The 12,279-nt window shown below is 46.0% G+C and overlaps 1 protein-coding gene across 3 annotated transcripts in view; it reads left to right on the plus strand.

Moving 5' to 3' along the window:
• The window catches only part of ATP2C2 (ATPase secretory pathway Ca2+ transporting 2), a 77,400-nt gene extending 75,034 nt beyond the window's left edge, over positions 1–2,366 (plus strand). For all 3 annotated transcript variants that reach the window (XM_046683542.1, XM_046683543.1, XM_046683544.1), the window contains 3 exons: positions 4–102; positions 284–425; positions 1,997–2,366. In XM_046683542.1, coding sequence (XP_046539498.1) covers positions 4–102; positions 284–425; positions 1,997–2,115 — 360 coding nt within the window. In that variant the 3' untranslated portion in view covers positions 2,116–2,366. The remainder of the gene's footprint in view (positions 1–3; positions 103–283; positions 426–1,996) is intronic.
• The last annotated feature ends 9,913 nt before the right edge of the window (positions 2,367–12,279 follow it).

Raw genomic sequence — 12,279 nt, forward strand, 5'->3', positions numbered from 1 at the left:
CAGATCCCTGAAGACAGGGCAAGCACCCCACGTACCACAACGATGACTTTCACCTGCTTTGTGTTCTTTGACCTCTTCAACGCCCTGACCTGCCGCTCTCAGGTGAGACCCGGCTGATGGGGGCTGCTCTCCTCTTCCGTAGACCCAAATCGGGTCCCCAGTGAGAAACTCTGCGGTCCCCACCCGCCCCTCCATGGGTCTCCCTCCACCCCGGCGTCTGTAGGCGTCCTTGTCTGAGCTGTGGGCTGTGTGCTGGCTGACGCACGCCCCTCTCCTCCCACAGACAAAGCTGATATTCGAAATCGGCTTCCTCCGGAACCACATGTTCCTCTACTCGGTGCTCGGCTCGATCCTGGGGCAGCTGGCCGTGATTTACATCCCACCCCTGCAGAGGGTCTTCCAGACAGAGAACCTGGGGGTGCTCGGTGAGTGGAAGGGGTCACCAAGGCCAGGGCCACCCCATGCTGCCCCATCCCCCTGGGGAGTGGAACTGCAGAGCATTCTAGGGTGCGAAGTCCCTAGGTGGGGCCATTCTGTCCCCAAAAGGACCAGACTCATGCCTGGGCATCTGCTTTGGGTTAGGAGGGTGACATGATGGAGCATGGAGACCCAGGGACCCACAGAGGACAAGGCACCTGTGGCAGGAGTAGGGCTGAGGGCGGAAGGGGACTTGGCATCCCGGCCCCCCTACCCCGGGGCAGGGGGCTCAGAGTGCACACAGCAGGTGCAGTGAGGCCCGGGGGCTGTGCCCCAATGGACCAAGTCTGGACTCAGCCCGTGACATGCCGCGTGCCCCCAGCCCAGGAGCGAGTTTGCCCCTGTTGGCAGTGGGGGGTTTTCACAGTCCTGTGTGACGTGGACACCTGCTTACCTGGCCACAGGGAGCGGGCCCAGCCAGTAGTTCTTGCTGAAAGGGACACCATTTAATGACTGTGGCTCTCCAGGGGCCCTGACCACGCACACCCTGGTGCGGAACCCTGGGGACACCCCCGGTCCTCGCCCAGGCTTCCCACAGATCCGAGTTCTTTCTCTGGAAGCTTCCTGGGGTGGCCTGAAGCTGAGATGACAGGGAGCAGAAGTGGGAGGAGGGTGGGGTTGGGGAGGGGGAGGAGGTCACCTAGAGAGCAGCAGCAACCCGGGGGACTTCTCCTCCTCCTCCTCCCTTCCTTCGGGCCCTAGTTCCCATTGGCCAACCCCAGAGGGCCGGGGCTGGTGAGGCAGCCCCCCAAGGCAGAGCGCAGGGTGGGCACAGGTCAGGCACATCTGTGAGGACCAGGAAATAATTCGTCAGGTCTGAGCACGGGGGGACAAGTCCATTGACAACTTTAGGGCAAGACTGGGGAACAACAGCTCTTTCTTGCCCAAAACCTAAAAAGCAGTGCCCTCTGAATGCCTGCAGGCACAGACAAGAGAAAGAACCGAAAGAAAATGTTTGTAATGGCGGTTTCCCTCCCCTGGGAATGAAGTCAGCTCACCAGATCTGAAGGGAGCCCTGTGGCTGTGCTTGGGCACCGTGCTGTCACGTGCTGTTGACCACAGGGAGCCAGGGAATGCTCTAAACCCCAAGATAGAGTGGGGTCAGCCGAGACTGTAGGCATCTGTCCCCAGGAAGGAGGGAGGGAGGGCTGGGCTGGGAGAGCGAGCGATGGTTGGGGACGGCTGCTCTGAGCAGCCTGGAAAGGCTGGTTGGTCCTGTGGAGCCGGCTCTGCAGCATCCGGGATGCTGGCTGGGGAAGATCGCCACCCGCTCGGGAGTGGAGAGGGCTGGTTCTCAGCTCCCAGCTCCTGGCCCCTCGCCTCTGTCTCTCTGTAACTAAGGATGAAGCATAAGGAACAGCGCTCCGCAGCAAAGGCTCCTGGGAGCTGTGTGGCGGACCCGTAGGCACCGCCACATGGCCTGCTGCCCCGATTCTGGCCAGAGTCCGGAGCGGGTGCGGCTGGGGCCAGGGGTACCACCTGTGCTCTCTGACCCTTTTCTCCTCTCACCTGTTGGCAGATTTGTTGCTTCTGACCGGGTTGGCCTCGTCCGTGTTCATTTTGTCAGAGCTGGTCAAACTATGTGAAAAACTCTGCTCCAGAGCCAGGAAAGCCCGGGTTCCCCAAGAAGCCGTATAGGGGCCCTGGCCCGTGGGAACCCCCTGAACCATCTCTATCTGCGCGTGACTGTGGCCCTGCCCCGGCCCCTCCTCAGAGGGCGTGTTCGGGCCGCCACAGCATTAGGTCACTCCCTCATGGTTCTTCTCGGAAAACCAGCAGGAAGCTCGGGTCACATCCCCCCCGTCACTCTCCCGCGGGGCTCTGGGACAGACGGTGGGGAGCCCGCACAGAAACAGCTCGCTATTTATTAAACCAATGCTTTTTATTAACCACGTCTGGCTACGTGTTTGCCACAGCTCAACGTGCCGCAGCCCGCTCATGGGGACTACACGGGCTGCTGGAAGGACGCGAAGATCGGCCGTGGGGACGGGGCCTGGGCTTCCGGTCACTTCTCTGCCCGATGTTGGCCCCTTTGAGGCCCCATTTCTTCATCTATAAAATGGGGGCTTTGGGTATTTTTGTTCAGTGCTATGCCAGGGGCCCAATCATCATTTTGAAGGGTTTAGTCACTGGTTTCCCACACACAGCCTGGTTGGAACCCAGCCTCGTGTTCACGCCCACGGATATGGCAAGAAGCAGTCACGTCCTGAACGGCCGAGACAAAGGCCTCAGCTCTGAAGATGAACAGTGAGCGGCCTTGCCCTCCAGACCCAGGACCCGGGCTATTTCCCGCCTGCCCGAGGATGAGCCTGACCTCCCACTGCCCCCAAGACTGCTCTTAACACACGTCTGCCCCTCCAGTTGAGAGACGGCAGAGCAGGGCGGCCTCCATCCCAGGCTTCCGTCTGCAGCCAGGCAACCACTGCAGAGAACCAGAAAGTGCGACTCCGTCTCTCATGAAATGAGGCCACAGCTATCACGCCCCAGTTATCAGTCTGGGTTTTCTAGAGAAACCGAACCAACAGGATGGAGAGAGACAGACAGACAGAGGGAGAGGTTTGTTTCACGGAACTGGCTCACAGGATTGTTGGGGCTGGCAAGGCTGATATTTTTGGGGCCAGCCAGCAGGCCAGCGACTCAGGAAAGAGCTGATGCTGCAGCTCACAGCTGAAGGCAGTCAGGTCTGGATGCAGAATTCCTTCCTTCTCAGGGGACCATAGTCTTTTCTCTTAAGGTTTCAACTGATTGGATGAGGCCCACCCATTACGAAGGTAATGTGCTTTATTTACCATCTACTGATTTAAACCTTAATCATATCTAAAAAATCCCTCACAGAAACATCTAGACTGATGTTTGAGCAAATAGTGGGTCGCCATGGCGTAGCCAAGTTGACATACGAGAGTAACCATCAGCCACAGTAGCTGTGAGATGGGCTGCCCGGGGTGGTGACACCTGGGCCCGATCAGGGTGAGGAAGGTCAGAGTGGACCCCTGCAGCTCCAAGGTAGAGTCCAGATTCCTCCAAAGTAAGAGTCACAGCCTGTGGGCAGGTCACTCTGCTCCTCCATCCACACAAGTGACACTAGAGCTAAATGAGGAGACACACCTATGGGCCGTCCCTGCGAGAGGGCCGGGGGCTGGCTGGGGAAGAAAGCTTGTGGGCAGGTGATATGCGGCCAGCAGCTGCCATCCCAGAGCAACTGCTGAGAAGTGAAGGCCAAGTCAGGGGACACACGGCCTATGTGGGGCTTCGCGCTGAGTCAGAGACCCCTCCTCCTGCCTCTCTCCCTTTCAGGATCCTTCAGCAAGTGGGCCAAGAAGTATGCTTCTCATTGTAAGACATAATAATCAAAAAGAACCAGGGCCGAGTGATACTTGCACTCGCAACAACAAAAAGTACTTTTAACCCTTACTTATACTATATAAAACAAACCAAGGTATATTGTGATGTAAAAGGTAAAACTGAAGCTCTCAGAAGAAGAAATAGAGGCAGGTAAAACTTTACTGAACAAGGCACAAAAGGCCAGCCACAAAGTGTAATGGGTGAGTTGCGCTGCCCGCAAATGAAGACCCCCTTTTCATCAGGTATTTACGGACTGGAATGCCCGCCATTAAGCAGCTTAGTTTGGTTCATGTTTATAGAACATTCCACCCATCGTTCACCAAAATAAAAATAGTAAAGAACAGAAGTCAATGAAGTCAAAGATGAAGGTAGAGAAAAGATCAAATCAAAAGTGAGTTCGCTGAAACGATCAATAAAAGTGCCAGTCTTGCTAAAGTGTATCAAAGGAAAAAAAGCTAAAAATTGCCAATATTAGAAAGGAAAGAGGGTGTACCATCACAGACCCCTCGAGATAGTCCGACAATAATTAAGGGAATACTAAAAACAGTTTTATGCACATAAATTCAGCAAGTTAGAGGAAATAAATCAATTCCTTAAAACTACAAACTACTAAAACTTACTGAAGATGAAATAGACAATCTGAGCAGTCCTATAACGAGTAGAGACACTGAAGTTGTAGTTAAAACCCTTCCAAAAAAAGGAAATCTCCAAAGCCAGATGGCTTCACAGGTAAATTTTACTAAAAAGTTAAAGAAATAACAATTCTACACAATCTTTTCCAGAAAAATAAAAGAGGAGGGAACACTTGTCAGCTCGTTTTGTGAGGTCAGCGTTACCCTGATGCCAAAACCAGACAGACACACAACAGACCAACGGCACTCATGAACACGGACACAAGAATCCTCAACAAAATCTTAGCATGTGGGATCCGGCCATAAATAAAGAGTATAAGATACTGTGACCAAATGGGGTTAACCTATGAATGGAAGGCTAGTGCGGTATTTTAAAAGAATAATCAATGTAATCCACCATATTAAGAGTCTAAAGAAGGAAAAACACATGGTCATATCAATTGATGCAGAGAAGCCTTCGATAAAATTCAAACCCCATTCATGATTTGTAAAAAGCTCTCAGCAAACAAGGAGTAGAAGGAAACTTCTTCAACCTGATAAAGAGCATCTACAAAAAACTTATAGCTAACATCATACTTAATGATGAAAGATGAATGCTTTCCTCATAAGATCTTGAACAGAGCAAGGATGCCCAGCCTTACCGCTCCTGTTCACCATTAGTGCTGGAATTCCTCGCCAGCGCAATATGGCAGGAAAAGAAAACGACAAGTCACTGGAAAACAGAAAATCAGACTGACCCTATTCACAGATGACATTATTGTGTATGTAGGAAATCCCAAGGAATTTTTAAAAAGAAACAAAAACCTTTCTAGATGTAAGAAGTGAACCTAGTAAGGCCACAAGAAACAAGGGTAGCACACACAAATCCCTTGTCTATCTGTATACCAGAAATGAACAACGGGACACCACAATTAAAAACTTAATACCATTTACAATTTTAAAAAATGGAATAGGTGTAAACTCACAAAACATGTATGGGATCTGTGTGCTGAAAACTACAAAATGCCAATGGAAGAAATCAAAGAAAATCTAAAAAAAAATGGAGAGACATACTGTGTTCGCGGATTGGAAGGCTCAGTGTAGTAAAGAGGTTGGTTCCCCCTAAATTGGCCTGTAGATTTAACACAATTCCTCTCAAAACCTCAGCAGGATAGATTTTGTAGACATAGACAAGCTTATTCTAAAATGTACATGGAAAGACAAAGGGACTACAATAGCTGAAACTTTGAAAAAGAGGAATAAAGTTGAAAGAAACACACTTTCTGATTTTAAGACTTAATATATAGCCACGGTGATCAATATTGGCAAAGTGACAGACACACAGATCACTTGAACAGACTAGAGTCCAGAAATAGCCCCACCCAAGTATAGCCAACTGATATTTGACAAAAATCCAAAAGCAATTTAATGGAGAAAAGACAGTCATTTCAACAAATGGTGTTGGAACAAGTAGACGTCTACAACCAAAAAGGAACCCCTTGACCTAATCCTCAAACCTTCGACAAAAATTAACTCAAAACGGGCCACAGACCAAAGCACAGGGGAAAATCTTTGGGATCTCAGGTCAGGCAAAGAGTTCTTAGACGTGACCCCAAAAATACCATCCATAAAAGGTAAGAAAAATTGCTAAATTGAATTTCACCAAAATTAAAAAGTTTTACTCATGAAACTTACTATTAAATGAATTTAAAAAAAAAAAAAAGGGCCACAGACTGGAAGAAAAGTATTTTGAAATCACAAATCCAACAATGGACTGGGATCCAGAATATTTTTTAAAACTTGAAGTTCTAACACGAAAACATTTAGGAAATGGGCAAAAGTCTTGAACTGAGCCTTCACCAAAGAAGACATATGCATGGTAAATACGCACATGAAAAGATGTTCACCATGAGTAGCCAGAAGAGAAAGGCAACCTTAACCCACAAGGAGCTACACCACACCTATTAGAATGGCTAAAATAAAAAATCCTGACAATACTAAGTGCTGACAAGGAGGTGTAGCAGCTGGAACTCGCGTATATTGTTGGTGGGGAGGTCAGTGCTACGGCCTCCCTGGACAACAGTTTGGCAATGTCCTGTAAAGCTAAGCAGGCTTTTACCATATGATGCAGGAATCTCACTCATAGGTGTCGATCCTAGAAAAGACTTATATTCACACAAAAGTCTATTCATGAATGTTTGTGGTGACGTTATTTATAAGAGCCAAATCTTAGCCACGGTCCAAGTGTCCTTAAGTGGGTGAATGGATAAAGAAACTAGGGCATCTGTACAGTGGATGACCACCCAGCAGGGAGAAGGACCACACACACACAACCTGGATGGATCTCATGGGTTCTAGCTGAGTGAGAGAAGCCAACCTTAAAAGGTTCCATGCTCATAATGTTCCTAAAGTGACAAAATTACAGTGACAGAGAATGGATTACAGGTTGCCAGGGGTCAGGGTTAGGAGGCTGTGACTACAGAGGAGGGAGTTTTGGGGTCATGCGACAGTTCTGTCTCCTGACTGTAGTGTGGGTACATGAATCTACACATGCACTGAAATTTCATAGATCTCGTGTCGGGGTTCCCAAGGGCACTCTCGGGCTCAAGGACCCCCTAGAAGGATCACAGGGAGAAGATGACCGGAAGCTCTTCGTGGGGAACCCTCCCAGATTCTGCCCTTTGCTGGTTCCAGTTTGGATCCTTTCCCTGTAATAAACATGACCGCCAGTAGAACAGGTTTCATGGAGTTCTCTGAGTCTTTTTAGTGAATTAGCAACCCTGAGCGTGGTTCTGGGAACCCCCTAAACTTGCAGTTGGTGTCAGAAATCTTGGGCAGAGCTTGCCAGCTACAGGACTGTGCCCTTAGCCTCAAGTTTGCCTACAATTGGCTACTGTGTAGAAACGGATGAAATTCAGACACGGTCGGCTGTTTAGCTCACAGAGTTGTACCAACACCAATTTCCAGGTCTTCATATTTGGGCTTTGGTTAGTAAGATGCTTTCGTTGGGGAAAACCGGGTGACGGTACAGAGGAACTCTCTGTACTATGCTTGCAACTTCTTTGTCAGCCCAAAATTATTTCAAAATAAAGCTGATGAGAAAAAAAACAGACTCAGAAAAATTGTTCACAAATATACCCGGCAAATGCAAACCACAGCAGGCACCGCGGGGGTGACAGGATTGAAGTCCATGCCAAAAGCATTGGAACAGACAAAGAAGGGAATTTAATGAGCGATAGTCACCATGCAAAATCTAACAGGCCTGGGTATGCACCAACACAACTGCCAAAGGCACAGGGCGCAGTAGGGGAAATTTAGGGGAAAACCTAGATGCAGAAAATTCAGGACTCTAATGGGCCACATGTGAGGACACAACTAAAATCTCAATTGATTCCAAGAAGCAGACATAATCTAGGTGACTTCTCTAATCACTGTGCAACAGAACGAAAAAGGAGCAAGAGAATTTGTGAGAAAATTCTCCGGCACACCAAAATTTTAAGACCCTTGGGAGCAAAAGAAAATCAAAATAACAACTGAAGAAAATCTAGAAGGTAACCATGAGCACACATCTGTTGAATCTATGCAGTGCTGCTAAAAAAGCAGAGCTCAAACAAAGCCCAAAGTCAGCAAAAGGAGGGAAATAATAAAAATAAGAGCAGAAATAAATGAAATTGAAAGCAAAAAAAAAAAAAACAAAAACAGTAGAAAGGCTCAGTGAAACTAAGAGCTGGTTCTTTGAGAAGATACACAAAATGGACAAACCCTGAGCCAGACTCACTAAGAAAAAAAGAGAGAAGGCTCAAATAAATAAAATTAAAAATGAAAGAGGAGAAATCACAACAGATACCACAGAAATACAAAAGGTTATACGAAAATACTATGAAAAAACTATATGCCAGGAACAAAACAAAAAGACAACCCACCAACTGAGAAAATATTTGCAAATCATATATCCAACAAGGGGTTAACCTCCAAAATAGAGAAAGAACTCACACAACTCAACAAAAAGCAAATAACCCGATCAAAAAACGGGCAGAGGAGATGAAGAGATATTTTTCCAAGGAAGATATACGGATGGCCAACAGACACATGAAAAGATGTTCAACATCACTAATCATTAGGGAGACGCAAATCAAAACTACACTAAGATATCACCTTATATCTGTTAGAATGGGTATAATCACTAGACCAAAAAAACAATGTTGGAGAGGATGTGGAGAGAAGGGAACCCTCATCCACTGCTGGTGGGAGTGCAAACCGGTACAGCCACTATGGAAAACAGTACAGAGATTTCTCAAAAAATTAAAAATAGAAATACCAGATGACCCAACTATCCCGCTACTGGGTTTTTATCCAAAGAACTTGAAATCAACAATTGAAAGAGACTTATGCACCCGTACACTCATTGCAGCATTATTCACAATAGCCAAGACAGGGAAGCAACCCAAGTGCCCATCAACTGATCAATGGATAAAGAAGATGTGGTGTATATATATACAATGGAATACTACTCAATCACAAAAAAAACACAAAATCATCCCATTTGCAACCACGTGGATGGACCTTGAGGGTATTACGTTAAGTGAAATAAGCCAGACAGAGAAAGACAAACACCATATGATTTCACTCATGTGGAATATAAACAAATTTACGGACAAAGAGAATAAATTAATGGTTATCAGAGAGGAAAGAGGTTGAGGGGGTGGACACAAGGGCAAAGGGGCACATCTATATGGTGACTGACAAATAATAACGTACAACTGAAATTTCACAGTGTTATAAACGATCATGACCTCAATAAAAAAAAAAGAGCAGAGCTCAGAGTAAAAACAGCTCTGTATATTCTTACTTTCATTCTTTTTTATTTAGTAATTTAACAACCAACTCAAAAAATCTGACAAATAAAAATAAATATAAGCAGGAAGAAGTACTATGAAAGCAAAATGAATTTAAAAACAAAATTGGGGGCCGGCCCGGTGGAGCAGCAGTTAAGTTCACACGTTCCACTTCAGCGGCCCGGGGTTCGCCAGTTTGGATCCCTGGTGTGGACCTACACACCGCTTGGCAAGCCATGCTGTGGTGGGCATCCCACATATAAAGTAGAGGAAGATAGGCAGGAATGTTACCTCAGGGCCAGTCTTCCTCAGCAAAAAAAGAGGAGGATTGGCAGATGTTAGCTCAGGGCTGATCTTCCTCAAAAAACAAACAAAATTGGTAGAACATAACTTAGGGAAAATGAAAGGAAAACAAGAAAAAAACCAGAATTACAGAAGATTTCAAGTATTTCAGTCAATCCTATGTAAATTAATTTGAAGACTTAAATAAAATGGAAAATTTACTAGGAAATATAGAAATTGCCAAAACTGATCCCAGCAGAGATTTAAAACAATCCGGACGATAAGAGAAAGAGATGAGGCCATCAAGGGTGAACCCCCTCCTTGCCTGCCAAACCCCAAAAAGTACCAGGTGAATTTTACCCAAACTTTAAGAAACTCCTTCTATTTGTCTTTTCTAGAATCTGAAAAAGGAAAGGTTCTAAATTACCTTGAAAAGCCAGGACAACTTTAAAACGAAAACATGACTTACATAAAATCTGAACAAAACAAAACAAAAAACTACAGTGGCTGGCCTGGCGGCACAGTGGTTAAGTTCACGTGCTCCGCTTTGGCAGCCCAGGGTTCACAGGTTCGGATCCCAGGTGTGGACCTACATGCTGCTCATCAAGCCCGTGCTGTGGCGGCATCCCACATACAAATTAGAGGAAGACTGGCACAGATATTAGCTCAGGGTGAATCTTCCTCAGCAAAAACAAAAACAATCCTTCAAAAGGGAAGGGAAAATAAAGAATTCACACGAAAAACATCAGAATACCTGCAAACTCCCAGAGAATTCATAATTAACCAAAAACAATGAAAAGCAGTAGTTCTCAGCGTGAGGTCCCTGGACAAGCAGCATCAGCAGGGAATTTATCAGAAATGAAAATTCTCAGGTCCCTCCCCAGACCCACTGAATCAGAGCCTCTGGGGGCGGAGCTCCACAATGTGCATTTTAAGGCGTCTTCGAGATAATTCTGATGCAGGCTCAAGGTTGCGAACTACTGGATAAAAGAATTCAGCAAGGTAACTGTGTACAAAACCATGTCGAAAATTAAGAGCTTTCCTGGGTTCAAACAATCATCAGTTAGGGAAAAAAATCGTCCACTTCCAGTGCCAGCAACGACAATGTAGCAAACTCAGATGTGCCCATTCGTGGACAAGAACCGACATTAGCCAAACGTCAGTTCTCACTGTGTTCATCTCCACTTAATGCTATCTCAGAAACACTATCGAACTTTTTAGAAGTGGTCAAAGTGCTACCAAAGGTCAGAGAAAATAAGAGAGCAAGCATATGAAGGAAAATTCCAGAAAACAGCACTTACAGGGGAATAGATCTTACGTCTTTTGATCATCAAACTCCAGTAATTAAAACATGAGACAGAGACCTAAGTTCATAGGGAAATTCAGCTGATGAGAAAGTAGCATTTTAAGTCAGTGAGAAGAGGCACACCATTTAATATAAAAGGTACTAGAATTTATTTGGGGGTAACATAGAAGTATATTTTAAAATACATTTTGAATGGATTTAGAAGTAAAAAAAAATGGAAAGCACAGAAATAGCAGAATACATGGATTCTTTTGTTTTTATCTCAGAATGGAGAAAACTTTCCATGCAAACTACAACTCTCAGAAGGCTTAAGAGGAAATGCTGGCAAATGTGACATAAGATGCAAAATTTATGTACAGAAAAATAAAGTCAAACAAATTAGAAAAAATATTTACCATACACAGCAAACGCTATTTTTCTTCATTCAAAAAAGCCCTCTTGTAGGGGCCGGCCCCGTGGCCCAGTGGTTAGGCTCGCACGCTCCACTTTGGTGGCCCAGGGTTTCACCAGTTGGGATCCTGGGCACGGACATGGCACGGCTCATCAGGCCATGCTGAGGCGGCGTCCCACATGCCACAGCTAGAAGGACCTACAACTAGAAGATACAAGTATGTACTGGGGGCTTTGGGGAGAAGAAGAAAAGAGAAAAAAAAAGACGATTTGCAACAGATGTTAACTCAGGTGCCAATCTTTAAAAAAAAAGTCCTCTTGCAAATCACTAAGAAAAAGACCCACACCCTAAAACACCAGACAGGTGAAGGATATGATACAGATGGCTTTTGAAAAATGAGGCTGTCCACGGCCGCTCACAAGAGAAATAGAAAATTATAGTTTTTGTGTATCAGGTATAAACTAAATTTTAATATACTGTGGGTGAAAACATGTTAAAGAGGCACTCTCCTATGTTAGAATTATATATTGAGCTCGAAAGAGATTTGTTAATTTGCCAAAATCTCAAAAGAAAAGCATGCAGTTGATCCAACAACTCAGCCTCGGGGAGTTCATCCTGCGGACACAGTCAGGGCAAGACGCACATACAGGATATTCAGTCGAGCAACAATTAGCTACAAACAAAACATTTCCCAGCCAGGGATGGTCAGACACCAGAAACATGGAGCATCTGTATCATGGGACGTCATGAGGTCAATGACGACAAAGAAGGAGACAGAGGGGTGGATACGGAGCCATCGTCACCAAAGCAAGGTGAGGGACACACCAGTGTGTAAAACACTGTTACGCCGGGCATGCAGTGAGTTCCCTCTGGCAGGAGCCCTCAGTGGTTTTATCATGAGTGGTTCTGCCTCTAAGGAATGAAAACAGCTGGAGAAGGGACAGGAGGAAGACATCCTTCAAGCTATATCCTTTTGTCCGTCACCCTTTTTCACCAGGTACACATATGGTTAATAGTTTTAATAAAGACAATTTG

The sequence above is a fragment of the Equus quagga genome, chromosome 13 (assembly GCF_021613505.1).
Source record: "Equus quagga isolate Etosha38 chromosome 13, UCLA_HA_Equagga_1.0, whole genome shotgun sequence".
NCBI lineage: Eukaryota > Metazoa > Chordata > Mammalia > Perissodactyla > Equidae > Equus > Equus quagga.